The 18,899-nt window shown below is 45.9% G+C and overlaps 1 protein-coding gene across 1 annotated transcript; it reads right to left on the bottom strand.

The window, feature by feature from the left end:
- Positions 1 to 16,663: 16,663 nt before the first annotated feature.
- LOC127301260 (protein ELF4-LIKE 3-like) lies at positions 16,664 to 17,420 on the bottom strand. The gene has a single exon (XM_051331476.2). The coding sequence runs from the start codon at positions 17,270 to 17,272 to the stop codon at positions 16,934 to 16,936; it is 339 nt and encodes a 112-aa protein (XP_051187436.1). The 5' UTR covers positions 17,273 to 17,420; the 3' UTR covers positions 16,664 to 16,933.
- Between the last annotated feature and the right edge of the window lie 1,479 nt (positions 17,421 to 18,899).

Below are 18,899 nucleotides of genomic sequence, written 5' to 3'. Positions count from 1 at the left end.
AAGCTATTTTCCGGCGTCGTAAGTACTCGAAGCTATTTCCTTTAGATCCTGCAATTGCATCTTTTTGTTTCTTGTTTACACTAGTAAGGCATAATGGACAACAATGAGATTTTTACTCTATTTCCTGATTTAAAACATGGATTTTTTGATGCGAAAATTAAAAAACCTATGGAATCTTATTTGCATGCTGGTAGTAATATTAGTATGAACGCTTTGAACACCATTGTTGATAATGATATAGAAAGTTCTAAGCTTGGGGAAGCTGGTTTGCATGATATTTTTAGTCCCCCAAGCATTGAGGAGAAAATTTTCTTTGACGATACTTTGCCTCCCATATATGATGATTATAATGATAGTGGTCTTTTGGTGCCACCTACTATGGAGAGTAAATTTTGTTGTGATTATACTATGCCTCCAACACTTGATGAGAATAATAATGATAGCTACTTTGTTGAATTTGCTCCCACTACATCTAATAAAAGTGGTTATGCTTATGTGGAGAGTAATAATTTTATGCATGAGACTCATGATAAGAATGCTTTATGTGATAGTTATATTGTTGAGTTTGCTCATGACACTACTGAAAGTTATTATGAGAGAGGAAAATATGGTTGTAGAAATTTTCATGTTACTAAAACACCTCTCTATGTGCTGAAATTTTTGAAACTACACTTGTTTTATCTTCCTATGCTTGTTACTTTGCTCTTAATGAACTTGTTTATTTACAAGATTCCTATGCATAGAAAGCATGTTAGACTTAAATGAGTTTTGAATTTGCCTCTGGATGCTCTCTTTTTGCTTCAAATACTATTTCTTGCGAGTGCATCATTAAAACTGCTGAGCCCATCTTAATGGCTATAAAGAAAGAACTTCTTGGGAGATAACCCATGTGTTATTTTGCTACAGTACTTTGTTTTTATTTTGCGTCTTGGAAGTTGTTTACTACTGTAGCAACCTCTCCTTATCTTAGTTTAGTGTTTTATTGTGCCAAGTTAAGCCGTTGATAGAAAAGTAAGTACTAGATTTGGATTACTGCGCAGTTCCAGATTTCTTTGCTGTCACGAATCTGGGTCTACCTCCCTGTAGGTAGCTCAGAAAATTAAGCCAATTTACGTGCATGATCCTCAGATATGTACGCAACTTTCATTCAATTTGGGCATTTTCATTTGATCAAGTCTGGTGCCATTTTAAAATTCGTCAATATGAACTGTTCTGTTTTGACAGATTCTGCCTTTTATTTCGCATTGCCTCTTTTGCTATGCTGGATGAATTTCTTTGATCCACCAATGTCCAGTAGCTTTATGCAATGTCCAGAAGTGTTAAGAATGATTGTGTCACCTCTGAACATGTTAATTTTTATTGTGCACTAACCCTCTAATGAGTTTGTTTCGAGTTTGGTGTGGAGGAAGTTTTCAAGGATCAAGAGAGGAGGATGATATACTATGATCAAGAAGAGTGAAAGCTCTAAGCTTGGGGATGCCCCGGTGGTTCACCCCTGCATATTCTAAGAAGACTCAAGCGTCTAAGCTTGGGGATGCCCAAGGCATCCCCTTCTTCATAGACAAATTATCAGGTTCCTTCTCTTGAAACTATATTTTTATTCAGTCACATCTTATGTACTTTACTTGGAGCGTCTGTTTGTTTTTGTTTTGTTTGAATAAAATGGATCCTAGCATTCACTTTATGGGAGAGAGACACGCTCCGCTGTAGCACATGGACAAGTATGTCCTTAGTTTCTACTCATAGTATTCATGGCGAAGTTCCTTCTTCGTTAAATTGTTATATGGTTGGAATTGGAAAATGATACATGTAGTAATTGCTATAAATGTCTTGGGTAATGTGATACTTGGCAATTGTTGTGCTCATGTTTAAGCTCTTGCATCATATGCTTTGCACCCATTAATGAAGAAATACATAGAGCATGCTAAAATTTGGTTTGCATATTTGGTTTCTCTAAGGTCTAGATAATTTCTAGTATTTAGTTTGAACAACAAGGAAGACGGTGTAGAGTCTTATAATGTTTTCAATATGTCTTTTATGTGAGTTTTGCTGCACCGGTTCATCCTTGTGTTTGTTTCAAATAACCTTGCTAGCCTAAACCTTGTATCGAGAGGGAATACTTCTCATGCATCCAAAATACTTGAGCCAACTACTATGCCATTTGTGTCCACCATACCTACCTACTACATGGTATTTCTCCGCCATTCCAAAGTAAATTGCTTGAGTGCTACCTTTAAAATTCCATCATTCACCTTTGCAATATATAGCTCATGGGACAAATAGCTTAAAAACTATTGTGGTATTGAATATGTACTTATGCACTTTATCTCTTATTAAGTTGCTTGTTATGCGATAACCATGTTTCTGGGGACGCCATCAACTATTCTTTGTTGAATATCATGTGAGTTGCTATGCATGTCCGTCTTGTTTGAAGTAAGAGCGATCTACCACCTTATGGTTAAGCATGCATATTGTTAGAGAAGAACATTGGGCCGCTAACTAAAGCCATGATCCATGGTGGAAGTTTCAGTTTTGGACATATATCCTCAATCTCAAATGAGAAAATTATTAATTGTTGTTACATGCTTATGCATAAAAGAGGAGTCCATTATCTGTTGTCTATGTTGTCCCGGTATGGATGTCTAAGTTGAGAATAATCAATAGCGAGAAATCCAATGCGAGCTTTCTCCTTAGACCTTTGTACAGGCGGCATAGAGGTACCCCTTTGTGACACTTGGTCAAAACATGTGCATTGTGATGATCCGGTAGTCCAAGCTAATTAGGACAAGGTGCGGGCACTATTAGTATACTATGCATGAGGCTTGCAACTTGTAAGATATAATTTACATGATACATATGCTTTATTACTACCGTTGACAAAATTGTTTCATGTTTTCAAAATCAAAGCTCTAGCACAAATATAGCAATCGATGCTTTTCCTCTATGAGGACCATTCTTTTACTTTTATGTTGAGTCAGTTCACCTATTTCTCTCCATCCCAAGAAGCAAACACTTGTGTGAACTGTGCATTGATTCCTACATATTTGCATATTGCACTTGTTATATTACTCTATGTTGACAATATCCATGAGATGTACATGTTACAAGTTGAAAGCAACCGCTGAAACTTAATCTTCCTTTGTGTTGCTTCAATGCCTTTACTATGAATTATTGCTTTATGAGTTAACTGTTATGCAAGACTTATTGATGCTTGTCTTGAAGTGCTATTCATGAAAAGTCTTTGCTATATGATTCACTTGTTTACTCATGTCATATACATTGTTTTGATCGCTGCATTCACTACATATGCTTTACAAATAGTATGATCAAGGTTATGATGGCATGTCACTCCAGAAATTATCTGTGTTATCGTTTTACCTGCTCGGGACGAGCAGAACTAAGCTTGGGGATGCTGATACGTCTCCGACGTATCGATAATTTCTTATGTTCCATGCCACATTATTGATGTTATCTACATGTTTTATGCACACTTTATGTCATATTCGTGCACTTTCTGGAACTAACCTATTAACAAGATGCCGAAGTGCCAGTTCCTGTTTTCTGCTGTTTTTGGTTTCAGAAATCCTAGTAACGAAATATTCTCGGAATCGGACGAAATCAACGCCCAAGTTCCTATTTTCACCGGAAGCATCCAGAACACCCGGGAAGGACCAGAGGGGGCACTGGCCCCCAGACCATAGGCCGGCGCGGCCCAGGCCCCGCCGCGCCGCCTATGGTGTCGTCGCCCTTCGACCCTCCTGCGCCGCCTCTTCGCCTATATAAAGCCCCTGGATCGAAAACCACGATGCGTTGGACGAAACCCACGTAAACCTTCCGCAGCCGCCGCCATCGCGAAGCCAAGATCTCGGGGACAGACTCTCTGTTCCGGCACGCTGCCGGAGCGGGAAGTGCCCCGGAAGGCTTCTCCATCGACACCGCTGCCATCTCCACCGCCATCTTCATCACCGCTGCTGCTCCCATGAGGAGGGAGTAGTTCTCCATCGAGGCTCGGGGCTGTACCGGTAGCTATGTGGTTCATCTCTCCCATGTACCTCAATACAATAATCTCATGAGCTGCTTTACATGATTGAGATTCATATGAGTTTGTATCACAATTTATCTATGTGCTACTCTAGCAATGTTATTAAAGTAGTTTTATTCCTCCTGCACGTGTGTAAAGGTGACAGTGTGTGCACCGTGTTAGTACTTGGTTTATGCTATGATCATGATCTCTTGTAGATTGCGAAGTTAACTATTGCTATGATAATATTGATGTGATCTATTCCTCCTACATATGCATGAAGGTGACAGTGTGCATGCTATGCTAGTACTTGGTTTAATCTGTTGATCTATCTTACACTACAAGGTTACTAAAATATGAACAGTAATTGTGGAGCTTGTTAACTCCGGCATTGAGGGTTCGTGTAATCCTACGCAATGTGTTCATCATCCAACAAGAGTGTAGAGTATGCATTTATCTATTCTGTTATGTGATCAATGTTGAGAGTGTCCACTAGTGAAAGTGTAATCCCTAGGCCTTGTTCCTAAATACTGCTGCGTTACTACGCTTGTTTCATTGTTTACTGTGTTACTACTGCTGCAATACTACCACCATCAACTACACGCCAGCAAGCTATTTTCTGGCACCGTTGCTACTGCTCATACTTATTTATACCACCTGTATTTCACTATCTCTTCGCCGAACTAGTGCACCTATTAGGTGTGTTGGGGACACAAGAGACTTCTTGCTTTGTGGTTGCAGGGTTGCATGAGAGGGATATCTTTGACCTCTTCCTCCCTGAGTTCGATAAACCTTGGGTGATCCACTTAAGGGAAAACTTGCTGCTGTTCTACAAACCTCTGCTCTTGAAGGCCCAACACTGTCTACAGGAAAAGGAGGGGGAAGTAGACATCAAGCACTTTTCTGGCGCCGTTGCCGGGGACCAGAAAGCTACACAACAGGGATTTCCTCCCTCGTCAACCACGCGCCAGTCCTGGACAGCATCAGGCATCCCCAAGCTTAGATGCTTGAGTCTTCTTGAAATATGCAGGGATGAACCACGGGGGCATCCCCAAGCTTAGAGTTTTCACTCTCCTTGATCATATTGTATCATCCTCCTCTCTTGATCCTTGAAAACTTCCTCCACACCAAACTCAAAACAAACTCATTAGAGGGTTAGTGCATAATCAAAAATTCACATGTTCAGAGGTGACACAATCATTCTTAACACTTCTGGACATTGCCGAAAGCTACTTAAAGTTAATGGAACAAAGAAATCCATCCAACATAGCAAAAGAGGCAATGTGAAATAAAAGGCAGAATCTGTCAAAATAGAACAGTCCGTAAAGACGAATTTTTCAGGGGCACTTAACTTGATCAGATGAAAATGCTCAAATTGAATGAAAGTTGCGTACATACCTGAGGATCACACACGTAAATTGGCAGATTTTTCTGAGTTACCTACAGAGAGGCCTATTGAAATTCGTGACAGCAAGAAATCTGTTTCTGCGCAGCAATCCAAATCTAGTATCATCTTACTATCAATGACTTTACTTGGCACAACAATGCAATAAAATAAAGATAAGGAGAGGTTGCTACAGTAGTAACAACTTCCAAGACACAACAAAACAGTAGCAAAATAAAAACATGGGTTATCTCCCAAGAAGTGCTTTCTTTATAGCCATTAAGATGGGCTCAGTAATTTCAATGATGCACTCGCAAGAAATAAGAGTTGAAGCAAAAGAGAGCATCAAAAGCAAATATGAAACAAATTTAAGTCTAACCCACTTACTATGAAAAGGAATCTTGTACACAAATAAATTCATGGGGAGCAAAGTAACAAGCATAGGAAGATAAAACACGAGTAACTTCAAGATTCTCAACATAGAGAGGGGAAACTTAATATTATTAAGATGCATATAACCATATTTCCCTCTCTCATAATAACTTTCAGTGGCATCATGAACAAATTCAACAATGTAACTATCACATAAAGCATTCTTATTCACATGCATAAAAGTATCATTACTCTCCACATAAGCATAATCAATTTTACTAGTAATAGTGGGAATAAAACTACCACAACCATCATTGTAATCATCATAAATTGCAGGCATGGTATAATCATAATAAACTTTATCCTCCATAGTAGGTGGCACCAAAATACCACTATCATTATAATCATCATAAATGGGAGGCAAAGTATCATCAAAGAAAATTTTCTCCTCAAAACTTGGGGGACTAAAAATATCACAAGCTTCCCCAAGCTTAAATTCTTCCATAGCATTAGCAACAATGGTGTTCAAAGCATTCATACTAATAACATTGGCATTATCATGCATATAAAGTTCCATAGGTTTTTTAATTTTCTCTTCAAACACCTCATGTCCTAATTCAATATAAATTTCATAAAGATCTCTAATTTTGTTGTTGTTTTCCATTAAGCCTAACTAGTGAAAATAAAAACAAGAAACAAAAAGATGCAATTACAGGATCTAAAGGAAATAGCTTCGAGCACTCACACACCAGCAACAATGCTAGGAAATAGCTTAGTAGTCGGAGGATGTGAATACCTTTTACCTTACCTCCCCGACAACGACGCCAGAAAATAGCTTGCTGTCCACAACTGGCGCGTGGTTGACGTGGGAGGTAGAAATCTCTGTGGTGTAGCTTTTCTTCGTTCCCCGGCAACGGCGCCAGAAAATAGCTTGATGTCTACGCACGCTTCTATTCCTGTAGACAGTGTTGGGCCTCCAAGAGCAGAGGTTTGTAGAACAGCAGCAAGTTTCCCTTAAGTGAATCACCCAAGGTTTATCGAACTCAGGGAGGTAGAGGACAAAGATATCCCTCTCAAGCAACCCTGCAATTACGATACAAGAAGTCTCTTGTGTCCCCAACACACCTAATACACTTGTCAGATGTATAGGTGCACTAGTTCGGCGAAGAGATAGTGAGATGCAAATGATATGGATGAATATGAGTGGTAATAGCAATCTGAAATAAAGATGGCAGCAAGTAAACATGTAACAGAACTTGTTGGAAACGGTGTTTCAATGCTTAGAAACAAGGCCTAGGGATCATACTTTCACTAGTGGACACTCTCAACATTGATCACATAACTGAATAAACAAATACTACTTTCTCTACACTCTCTTGTTGGATGACAAACACCATTCATTGTGTAGGGCTACAAGAGCTCCCTCAAGCCGGAGTTAACAAGCTCCACAACATTCGGTGTTCATATTTAAGTAACCTTAGAGTGCATAATAGACCATTGCAATTATACCGAGTACTAACATAGCATGCACACTGTCACCGTCAGGCTATGAAAGGGGGAATAGATCGCATCAATACTATCATAGTAATAGTTAACTTCATAATCTACAAGAGATCACAATCATAGCTTATACCAAGTACTACATGATGCACACACTGTCAACATTACATCATGGAGGAGGAATAGACTACTTTAATAACATCACTAGAGTAGCACATAGATGATATTCAACTAGATCACAAAGCTCATGATCACATAAAGATCACATGGGAGAGAGAGATGAACCACATATCTACGGTACAGCCCTTAGCCTCGGGGGAGAACTACTCCCTCCTCATCACAGGAGATAGCGATGGCGATGAAGATGGCGGTGGCGTCGATGGAGATGACTCCGGGGGAAATTCCCCGTCCCGGCGGCGTGCCGGAACAGAGACTTCTGTCCCCCGAATCTTGGCTTCGTGATGGCGGCGGCTCTGGAACTTTTCTCGTATCGTGGCTTATTCGTGTCGAAGTTTTAGGTCACGAAGGCTTAAATAGGCGAAGAGGCGGAGTCGGAAAGGGTCTGGAGGGGCCACACACCAGGGGGGCGCCCCCCCTCTGGCCGCGCCGCCATGGCGTGTGGGGGCCCTGGGCCTCCCCTCTGGCCCCTCTTCGGTGTTCTGGAAGCTTCGTGGGAATATAAGATCGTGGGCCTTGATTTCGTTCAATTCCGAGAATATTTCCTTATTATGATTTCTGAAACCAAAAACAGCAGAAAACAGGAACTGGCACTTCGGCATTTCGTTAATAGGTTAGTTCCGAAAAATGCATAATAATGACATAAAGTGTGTATAAAACATGTGAGTATCATCATAAAAGTAGCATGGAACATAAGAAATTATAGATACGTTTGAGACGTATCAGTGGACACTCGGCGCGACCGTGAAGTGTCCCCGGAGACGCATCCGAGGTGCATATTTGGGCTGCATTTCCGTCTCCGCGGACAGCCCGGTCACTATGTGCTAGGCCGCTGGGCCTGGTCCCTGAAGCATTTTTCGAACGCGCGGACACAAATGGACGCCCTAACTGCAAGAGATTGTGGAAGATGAATATGACATGTGGGTTCCACTTCCACTATCAAAGCATTTACACCTATGATCTTCAAATACTAGCCAGCAGCACATATGCCGGCTACGGTATTGGAATCACCATTTACACATGTCGTAAAAAGTTTCTGAGCGGACCCCACCGGTTGTTCGCCAAACCAGCTCTAGTAGAAACAAGAGGAGAGAGTGGAGAGAAGAAGGTGTGTTCTTTAGTGTTTATTTGAATGTATGTGAAACGTGCAGTTGTTGTTGAGTTGGTGCCGGCGCCTCCAATAATACCCCTTCATACAGGATTTCTTTGGGATTTGCTGGCGCTTGTATTAAACTTGGGACGGCGTGGATTTTTATTAGGAACATCCTCACTGAAATTCCCAAATCACTGTCGTCAATGATTTATGCTCGCCGGTGGAGACGCTCTAAGTGAATTAACCTATAATCCTGATCATAGTGTACCAAGCAGCTCCAGAGTTTTATTTATACCCCCTCATGTCCAAAATATGTTGCATATAAGGTTTGGTCAAAGTCAAACTTCGTAAAATTTTATCATTTATGTTGATAAAAATCAAAACATATACAACAAAAGAATAATATTTTAGAATTGTCATGAAATATATTTTTATATTATATGCATTTGCTATAGTAGATGTTTGTATTATTATCTATATATTTTTGATCAAAGTTTACACAGTTTAATTTGCCCGAAAAAATATGCGCAACATAAAATGGGCAGGAATGAGTCCTAGGATTTGCAAGTTTAAGGTTTCAACGACAAGAATTTGCAGTTTAGGATGGTTCAAAAAAAATACGCTAGACAAAGACACCGACAGAGAAGCACATATTTTTGCTACAAAGTATTTGGATACAAAGTACGCCTAGGCTATTACCCGTAACTTGCACCTTCTTTTATTCTCTCCCGGTTTGAGTGCATTATCAGGATTGCTTCAGGACACGATTATTGCATAACATGGGTATTTTTCTACCACCAAATATGTGAAGTGTATGTATCTAGCTACGGACATTTGATGTCAGAGATTTTTTTATGCATGACTTTATTATGACGAAATAGGTACGTGCACCCTGGCAAATATTTTGATTCAAAGATACACTTCATGGAACGATTTTAATAAATTTGATATTTTCTGTGGATGAAATATTTTGGATCACAAACATTACAAAAAATGGGATATTTGAGAAATCTTGAAATTAATATGCTTTTACTCAAAGATTTACTCCGCGTTGGAGCATACAATGAGCATATATTTTGATGTTTTACAATAAATTATTTGCACACAACAATTACAAGCATCCAATTATTTTTCTGCAATAAAATTGTCCGCTCTCTCGTCCCTCCCTTCTCCTCAATCCTCCCAGACCAATAGCAGAAGCAATGCCCCGTAGGGGGGAGGGCGAGGGGGAAAGTGAATATCCATTAGATCATAGACAACAAAAAGCGAAAACCGATGCTTAAGAGGCGCCTCCCTGTTGTCGTGGAGAAGGCCATGGAGCTATCCTTGCTCTGCAACGTCCCCACTCTGCGTCATATCATACCGTCCTAGCGAGGCCGAGCTAGTGGTTTGGCCTTCACCGGGGGCGGCTGCCGATGTCGTGAGGAAAAACGGAGAACTGCCAGAATTGGAAGGTCCAAGAATAAGTTGGAGAGCACGGACTTCATCAAGCAGATGGATGAGAAGTTGAGAGTGAAGCTATCCAAAGTCCAGCTGAAAGACGAGAGGAGTTGGTTCTATCAACGTTTCTTGATCTCCACCTCTTGTCTTTGCAGCTAGACTTTGGACATCTTCACTCTCAACTTCTCATTCATCTGGTTGATGAAGTCTGTGCTCTCCAACTTGTTGACCTGTCCAACTCAAGAAGGTCTCTCTACTGCCTCACGACATCGGCAGACGCCCCCGGCGAAGGCCAAACCACTGGCTCGGCCTCGCTAGGACGATATGCCATGACGCAGAGGGGGATGTCGCAGAGCATGGATAGCCCTGGCTTTCTTCACGACAACAGGGAGGCGCCTCTTCAGCGCCGTTTTGTGCCTTTTGTTGTCTATGATCCATTGGATCTTCACTTTGCCCCTCGCCCTCCCCCTACGAGGCATTGCTTCTTCTATTGGTTTGCGAGGATTGAGGAGAAGGGAGGGACGAGAGCGGACCATTTTATAGTAGAAAAATAATTGGATGGTCGTAATTGCTGTGCAAATAATTTATTGTGAAAGATTAAAATATGTGCTCGTAGTATGCTCTAACGCTGAGTAAATCTTTGAGTAAAAGGATATTAATTTCAAGATTTCTCAAATTTCCCATTTGTGTAATGTTTGTGATCAAAAATGTTTCATCCACAGAAAATATCAAATTTATTAAAATCATTCCATTGCGTGTATCTTTGAATCAAAATATTTGCCAGGGTGACGTATTTCGCCATAATAATGTCATGTATAAAATAAAATCCCTGACATCAAACTGTAGCTAGATTAAAACACTTCGCATATTTGGTGGCAGAAAAATACACATATGCTATGATCGTGTGGTGAAGTAATCTTAACAATGCACTCATATGGCAGGCAAGCTCCATTCGGCCAAAACCTTGCGTTGTTTTGGAGCCTGTCTACACATGCAGGCAACCAATCAAAAACTTTGCGTTGTTTTGGAGACCAATCATGCCCCAAGTCATCTAAAAAAAATCGTGCCCCAAGTTTCGTCACACAGCTATGCCGCAAATGTTTCAAGGTTTCACAAAGGGCTGATGATTTCCCGTGTCGAACGTGAAACCAAACGAAAACGTGCCAACTGGCCAGGGATGTTGCTGACGAGAAAAATGCAAAAGAAAAAAAACTGCTTCAGCTCTTTGTACTGAGTTACTGATGCGAGTGGTCACGTGACGTTTGCGAGTGGTCCGGCCCGGTGTGTGCAAGGTGACCGGCTGTGTGCAAGGTGACCGGCTTTCCTAGAGCCTGAATAGCCGACCGACCGACCAAGAGCGTGGAATGGAGTTCAGTTGGATGGCTGTCGTAAACTCGGATGCCACGTACTGTCTGCGCTCAGCTCACTAGTCGGCTGAGCGTGGCCAGCTGCACCTTCCCCACCCAAATCTGGGTCTTTTGGGCTTTATTTGGGTCTAGGTGGGCCGCCTCGGGCACGGTGGCGGCTTCACCGGCGGACAGAGGAACAGGTGCCCGTGCTAGGATGGCAGAGAGGGTGGCATGCCTGCTGCAGTGCGGCGGCAGGGTTTTACGGGCCAAGTCAGGCCTATGTAGGCCTGGTTTGTTTCAGCTGCAACATCCGGCTTACTACCACCAACAGTGGTGGCGGTCGTTCCCTCCCGCACGTTATTGTATTGTCACCCCTCGCTGGAGTCCCTTCTTCTTGGTCTTGTCAGCCTCACTACATGAGCCACATGAGACGACAATGGTGATTGTAAGATTGGTGGACCGCTTCGGAGCCGCGGTGTGGTTTTTTGGAGGTCGGGAGAAATCCATGTCATCTCAGCATTGACACGGTGACGATTGCAGGTGTCGCCATTCCTTCGTGAAGGGCGTCGACTGTACATCTTCCTAATCCTCGTAGTATATCAGGATAAACACTAGGATCAGTTCGGGCAGCAACATCAACGCTGCCGCTTTCTTTCTTGGAGGTGTTGCTTGGTGCGCGGTGCTTCAGAGTGCTAGGAGCGTGGTGGGAACTCCCCGGAGGCTGCGGCAGTTGATGATCATCTTCTTTTTCGCCGATCCGTCGGTGTCGGCATTGTTTCTTTTCTTTTAATCTATTCTTTTTTTTGCTCCCGACTCGTTGTATTGTGTGGCTACTATATTAATATAGCGGGGCGTAAAACCTATTTCAAGGAGTTTGGTAGGTGTTGGATTACGAAAGATTCAAATTGCCTCCTGAAAAATGCATGCTCTGTTAGAACTTAGGATTTCGTCTGCAAACCAACGTCTATGCATTAGACTGACTCAAGGACAATGAAATACATACTGTGTAGTTGCCTGCATCTCTACTTGATATCTAATAGCAAGCTGCTCTTGGCGGACGCTAGAACAACACATCAGGGAGAGCTAAGAACAAGAGAAGGAGAAAAGACTCAGAATCTGAGTGATGCTCTAAACCGGAAGAGAGAAAGCGGAAGCGGAGGAGGTGCTTTCTGCTTTCTCTCTTCAAATTTTAGAGTGGCAGTCAAATTCTAGTCTTGTTTTCTTATCTTCGTCTTAGCTTTTCTTGATGTGTCGTTTTAGCGCTATGACAACTTGTTATTAGATATCAAACAGAGATGCCGGCAACAGCAGTGTCAGCATGTACTCATGTGTGTGTCTGTACTGACGGCCTACTGGAGCATGTGTCCTTGAGTGAGTCCAGATCAGATGGAATGAATAAATGATTGGTTTGTCGCATGACGTTTGTTGGTGACAAGAGAGAGAAGTGATCCTGAGGCTTCTCATCATCAGGGATCAAAGTACCGGGATCTGATTGGATCTCACTGAGAACGCATTTTCCCTGTACTTTGCCTTTGTAGACAACATTTTTCTACGAGGCAAGTTCAAGCCATCCGACCCCTACTGAATTACGGCTCAATCTCAATCCAAAGCAAGATTTTCAGCACTTCAATTAGAGTACAATCTACATATAAGGCATGGACATTTTTAGCTCAGATTTTCATGTGTACTATCGAGATTGTACCCTAATTCAAGCGTTGACATTGTCCATGTCTTCTATCATGATCCCTAGTTGTGAACACCTAAAGGAAAAAACCTTACTCCTCTCGCTCATGTCTCGCATCCGTGTAGGCAAGGGCAATACCTCACCCGCCGTCTCTTCCTCCCCTTATCCAACACCGGCGGCGTGGGCTGTGGGGCATTGCATTTGTGGTGCCACCGGCAGCGACCAAACCTTCCCCACGCGCGTGGGGCGCAGACACGCACAACGGCCCGTGGCGGTCCGGTGAGGCCCGGGTGATCATGGTGGCGGTGGAGCAGCCTCTTGGCTGCTGTGTGCCATGGTAGTTGGAGCTTGGACGGCTGGTTGGCTGATCATGGCCGGCTGCACCCTTCCGGCCCAGATCTAGACCGTTTGGACCCCATCTTGATCTAGGCGGGCCGCCTTAGGTGCGGTGGTGGTGGAAGAAGGAGCAGGTGCTTGTGCTGGGGTGGTGGAGAGGATGGTGTGCCTGCAGTGCGGCGGCCGGGCTTTACGCGCCCGATCTGGGCCTAGCCGGGCCTAGTTTGTCCCTGTAGCAGCATTCGATCGGCTACCGCTAACGGCGGTGGAGGTTGTTCCCTCCCGCGTGCTACTATATCACTGGCCCTCTCGAGAGTCCCTTCTTCTCGGTTTTGTCGACCTCGTAACTTGCGCTACAATGAGAGGGCAGCGGTGATTGCAAGATTGTGGTGGTCTGTTTCGGTGGAGCGCTACGGAGCATCTGGGGTGTTTATTTGAGGTCAGGAGAAATCCACGTCGTCTCGGCATTAACGCGGTGACGCTTGGGGTTGTCGTCGTTCCTTCGGGAAGGGCATCAGGTGTACCTCTGCCCCACTCCCCTAGCGTACCTGAGGAACCATAGGACCAGTCTGGGCAGTAGCGTCGCCATCATCGCTTTTCTTCTTAGAGGTGTTGCTTGATACGTGGCGCTTCAAAGTGCGAGGAGCGCGGTAGGAATTCTCCAGAGCGCAATGGTTGCAGACCATCTTCGTTTCGGCCGATCCGCCAATGTCGGATTTTTTTTTGTTTTCTCTTGTTTTCCTTTTCTGATCTTGATTGTGTTGTTGCCCTAGAAGACTTATTGTATCGTGTGGATGCTATATTAATATAACAGGGCGCAAGCCTATTTCGATGAGTTTGGTAGGTTACGAAAGATTTGAACTTTCCTCCTAACAAAATGCATGCTCTCTTGGAACTTATGCTATCTCAAACCCCCTGCATAGGGACCGAATGTGTCCGTTGCGGTCCACGAAGGATAGATGCGAGGCCAAATGGTGTGCCTCATCTAGAACGGGCTACATTTGGGTCCGGTTTGCGGTGGCCACGGACACTGCGCGTCCACGCGTGTCCACTCTAGATCACGATGGGCCCGCATGTCAGCGACATGGGAGGCAAGGCGATGCGAGTCCATGCGGTCTTCTTAAATGATGACCCTTCGTCGTCCTCAAACCCACACACGTCCCCTAGTTCTCTCTCTCCCTCTCTCCCTCCAAGGACCATCGAAACCCTAGCTTGGTGCCCTAGCTCACAACCATGGCCAAAGGATACGGATGGTTCCACCCCAGGCGCAATGACCACAAGGCCACCGGTGGCGGCAATGGCGTCCGCCACTTCGTCCACGAGGCCCAGAGGCCACCTCGTCCTCCACCTGTGTTGCGCTTCGAGAGAAGCGTCTACGTGGAGGTCGAGACCGCCCGCCAGTTCGCAGAGTCCGGCGTGCCTCTGCCCTAACCTGACGTCCACCTTCCCCATGGGTGGCATCTAAATCAAGCGCGGGTGCTGGTGCCCGCCATCCCCGCGCGGGGGCCTGATTGCTGGCGGGAGATCCTGCGGCGGTGAGATAACTTGCTGCCCGATCTGAGGCGCGACCCGACCTAACCCGTGGACTCTCCACTCTGGGGCTGCTCGTTCGAGGCGGAGCACGAGGAGCGGCGCACCAGCATTGTGGCATACCTTAAAGACCTCAAGGACGAGGACGTCGACCACGAGGCACAGGAGGAGGCGCACTAGGCACCGCCGCCTCCACCGGTGGCCGTGAAGGAGGAGTTGTCGGAGTGGCCGCAATGACATCACTAGGATGGCTTTGTCTTCCCCACGCTGCGCCATGGCCATCCTGATTGGGGGCAGTACGTCGGGGCAGCCAGGAACTACGTGGATCCCATCCCGTGGGTTCCGTCGCTGACTCTAGAGGCCTACAACCAGGCCGTGAAGGAGGAGGACCCGCCAGAGGAGGACAACAATGGCGGCGGCAGCTACAAGCCGATGGAGGAGGCCATCTGTCGATCCATCCTCATCTCCGAGGCGGAGGACCGGGCCAAGTCGATTGGCCTCGAGGAGGCCATCCAGTTGTCGCAGCAGGCAGCCGCACCAGCGCCCCTCCCCCCACCTCCACCCGACAGCTGAGCAGCTGCCCCTCCCTCCTCCTCTGCCCGATGTGTGGCCGCCGCCGCAGGTCTTCATTAATCTCGGCGATGAGGACTAGATGCCAGCGGCGACTATAAGCTATCTCCCCCTTTGTTTTTCTTGTTTTGTTGGTTGTAAAATGGGCTCCTATATAGATTAAACATATGTGTTTTCTTTTTTGTTGGGCTTTTTTGCGGAGGGGCATTGGGGCCGCTGCCACCCGCATACGGACGGCAACCTGTTTCATGTATGCGGACCGCCGCATCAGAATGGACAATTTTGCGGGGGCATTGGAGATGGCCTTACGACATACTCCAACGGGGCGACGCAAACGGACGCTGAGCAACCATTTGCGTCCTTGCGGTTGAAAAATGTGCCTGCACCCTGCTCCAGCGGGGCGGCGCATAGTGACCGGGCCGTCCGCGGAGACGCAAACACGTCCCAAAAATGTGTCACATTTCAGTCTCTGCGGATGCTGCGTGGTCTCGCCAAGTGACCGCGTTGGTTGCATTCGGGTCCGCTAGGCAGTGACTAGGGAAGAAAAATATTTTCTCATTACTATTGATTGGCCAAAAGGACCATCTTTATAAAGATGGTTAGTCGAGTTAACCTAAAATTACAAGGTCCGCATCATCTGTGTAGACTTGGCGGGCCATCTGAACAACGCGAGCCCATGTGCGGTTGTGCTCGGCCATGGATGGAGCTAGGGTTTAGGTTGAGGTGTGCCCGTCACCCCCGCCGGCGTCCACCATATATAGGCACGACGGGGCGGGAAATGGCGTTCGCGCGCAAGTAGTTTCCGCGCGCGTGAAATGCCGGTGAAACGCGCCAATCTATTGGCGCACGCAGGAACCTGTAATCGGCGGTGGCATGCCTCGACGGGACTTTAAACCGCCATTACCAACCTTGACGGTGTCAGTGCTAAAAAAAATGGGTCCGCACTGCTGGAATACCCCCGACGCAAACGGTCATCTCGTGTGCAAATGCTATGCACAGGAACAGAAACAAAAACACGCTGTCAATGAGATGATCTAGTGAGATCCCCATACTTTGCGCTTGATGATGAGCAGCTGCACGATCGCTTCTCTCTCCTGTCACCAACCAACGTCAGAGGACAATGCAATCATTATTCATTCCATTCCATTTCATCGGATCTGAACTGATTGAAGGACACATGCGGCAGTAAGCCATCAGTACGAACACACATAGGAGTACAGAGCCATCAGTACGAACACACATAGGAGTACAGACCGATACAGTCGCACACTGCTGCTGCCTGCATCTTTGTTTGACACTCTTGTGTGACAAGAAGCTGTCCATGGGGAAGCCATGTCTCAGCTCTCGACGCTGAAATAACGACACATGAAAAACTAAGCAGAAGAAGATTCATCAAATGGGGACCGGCTCTAAACTGAAGAGAGAAAGCAAACGGGGTTGCTGCCGGCATGGACGGATGGTTCATCTAGAAGATCTTCTACTGGGGTGGGCGCGACCGCTTATTGTACCCCTTGGCGGCGTCGGCGGCCCTGGCAGCGGGGGTGCCCTTGGCGAAGGCGGCCGAGAGGTCGGAGTAGAGGCTGCCGATGCGTGCGATGTTGCTGTTGAGCTCGCGGATGAGGGCCACGTTGCGGTTCAGGTCGCTGTCCTCGCCGGACTCCTGGTTCTGCTTGATCTCCTGGATCAGCACCCGGTTGTGCTCTAGGATGCCCTGCACCTGTCCGGAGCACCGCTCAAACGCCTGCACCGCCTTCCCGTTCTTGGCTCCTCCTCCGTTTGGAACCGCCTCCCCGCCGCCGCCGCTGCCGTTCTCCATCCCGGCCTGCCTCTCTGCGTCGCCCTGATCTAGTTCTGTGTATGGAAGGAGGAAGATGGGTGTTCGGCGTGGGGGGTCGTCACGAGGAGAACGAGAGAGAGACACGAGGTGGAGGAGAATTTATCGTCGTGCTCGGGATGCGTGCTGCAACGGGTCCTAACGGGCTTTATTTCAGGGGGAAAGCGCCGAGATTAGGTTTGGTTTTTTCCATCGAGCGGCCCGGCACATCTCTCTAAGCCTCGTTCGGCAGGCAAGGATAGAAGTGTATGATCTGAAGTGTTTCGGGTGAAGACAAGTGTTTTGGGTGGTATCGCATGAACTCTCTAGCTTTTCAGGGCGATGTAGCTATCGGGAGGGAGAAAAACTCGAACTGTAAACCCGGTCTGTAGCTTTCTCTTCGGAATGGCCCGCAGCAACTCGTAGAGCTCGATCACGAGCCCACAACACAGGCCACGCCTGCAGTAAAGTTCGTCCTCATTTTGATCGCGAGAAAAAACGCGAGGGGGAGCTAGCGTTTTTATTCACACTTGTAGCGGTAGGTCTTGTACAAATACCTGGGGCTGAACCCTTCCAAATCGGTACATCCCGGCCGGCTGAACAGTTCAGCACGCATTTACGGGAGTCTTTAGCTAGCCTGATGAAATCATTACACTCTAATCCCTTGAATACCTGTATGCCGAACGAGGCCTGGATTTAGGATTTCCGGAGATTTCACACCGGGGCCTCTCCGCTCACAGCCCGTGAGTTTCGATGGATTTCCATACTAGCTTTGTTTGCCAAATTCGTTCTCGAAAATATTTCCTTGTATAGAACTACTATATGCACCGAGTATGCTCAAGAAAGGGTAAATGGTGTTGATAATCAAAGGTAGAACACTTGCCATGTAGGGAGAAAAAAATACAATCAAGCATTTGGGCCAGGATTACATGATAAAACTTAATTAAAAAAATAAAGAGACATATTCAAGAAAATAAACACATACCATTGATTGTTGTTGTCGTCGCCGGATCTGGCCACCGAGAAGGATGAGAGGTCAGATCTAGTCACCGAGAAGGTTGAGAGGTCAGATCTGACCATGGAGCGGATAGCAAAAGGACCGTCGAGGTTAGCAACAAGGACAATAGTAGAAGGATAATTGAAACTTACCAGAGCGATGATGGAGAAACGGATCCAGGCTCCGACGACCGAGAAGGATGAGGGAGGCGTCCCTTGTTGCTCGGCGAGACCAGATCTAAGCATGGGGATGACATGGAAGGCATCACTTCCCGCGGTATGAACGGAGCTATATGGAGGAGAAGGAGGAGGACGTCGATCTTGGCTTAACGAGGGAGGATCTATACTTCAGATGATGGTCGACGAGATAGAAGTGTTCGTGAAGTTTCGGGGATAGAAGTTGAGAGCGGAGAGAGGGAGAGGCGAGCCATGGTGGAGGGGAACTCTTTGGGCCGAAAGAACTATTCGTGTGAGGGGCTACGGTTCCAACGCAATTTGTAGAGGCCGGCTCTAACCCTAATTCACGTGGTTTCCATGTGTTGCTGTTGTTTTCGTCACACGTGTCTACATCTCAATTCGCCGCGTGCCACACGTCTTGAATTGTCTTCCTGGAAATGGAAAGGAACCGTCCCCT

This window comes from Lolium perenne, chromosome 5 (genome assembly GCF_019359855.2).
Source record: "Lolium perenne isolate Kyuss_39 chromosome 5, Kyuss_2.0, whole genome shotgun sequence".
In the NCBI taxonomy this organism is placed as follows: domain Eukaryota; kingdom Viridiplantae; phylum Streptophyta; class Magnoliopsida; order Poales; family Poaceae; genus Lolium; species Lolium perenne.
The sequence above is the reverse complement of the archived record's forward strand: the minus strand, read 5'-3'. Positions and strand labels throughout refer to the sequence as shown.

Excerpts from the sequence above, each read along its gene's own strand:
- LOC127301260 (XM_051331476.2), bottom strand. The coding sequence starts at position 17,272 with ATGGAGAACGGCAGCGGCGGCGGCGGGGAGGCGGTTCCAAACGGAGGA.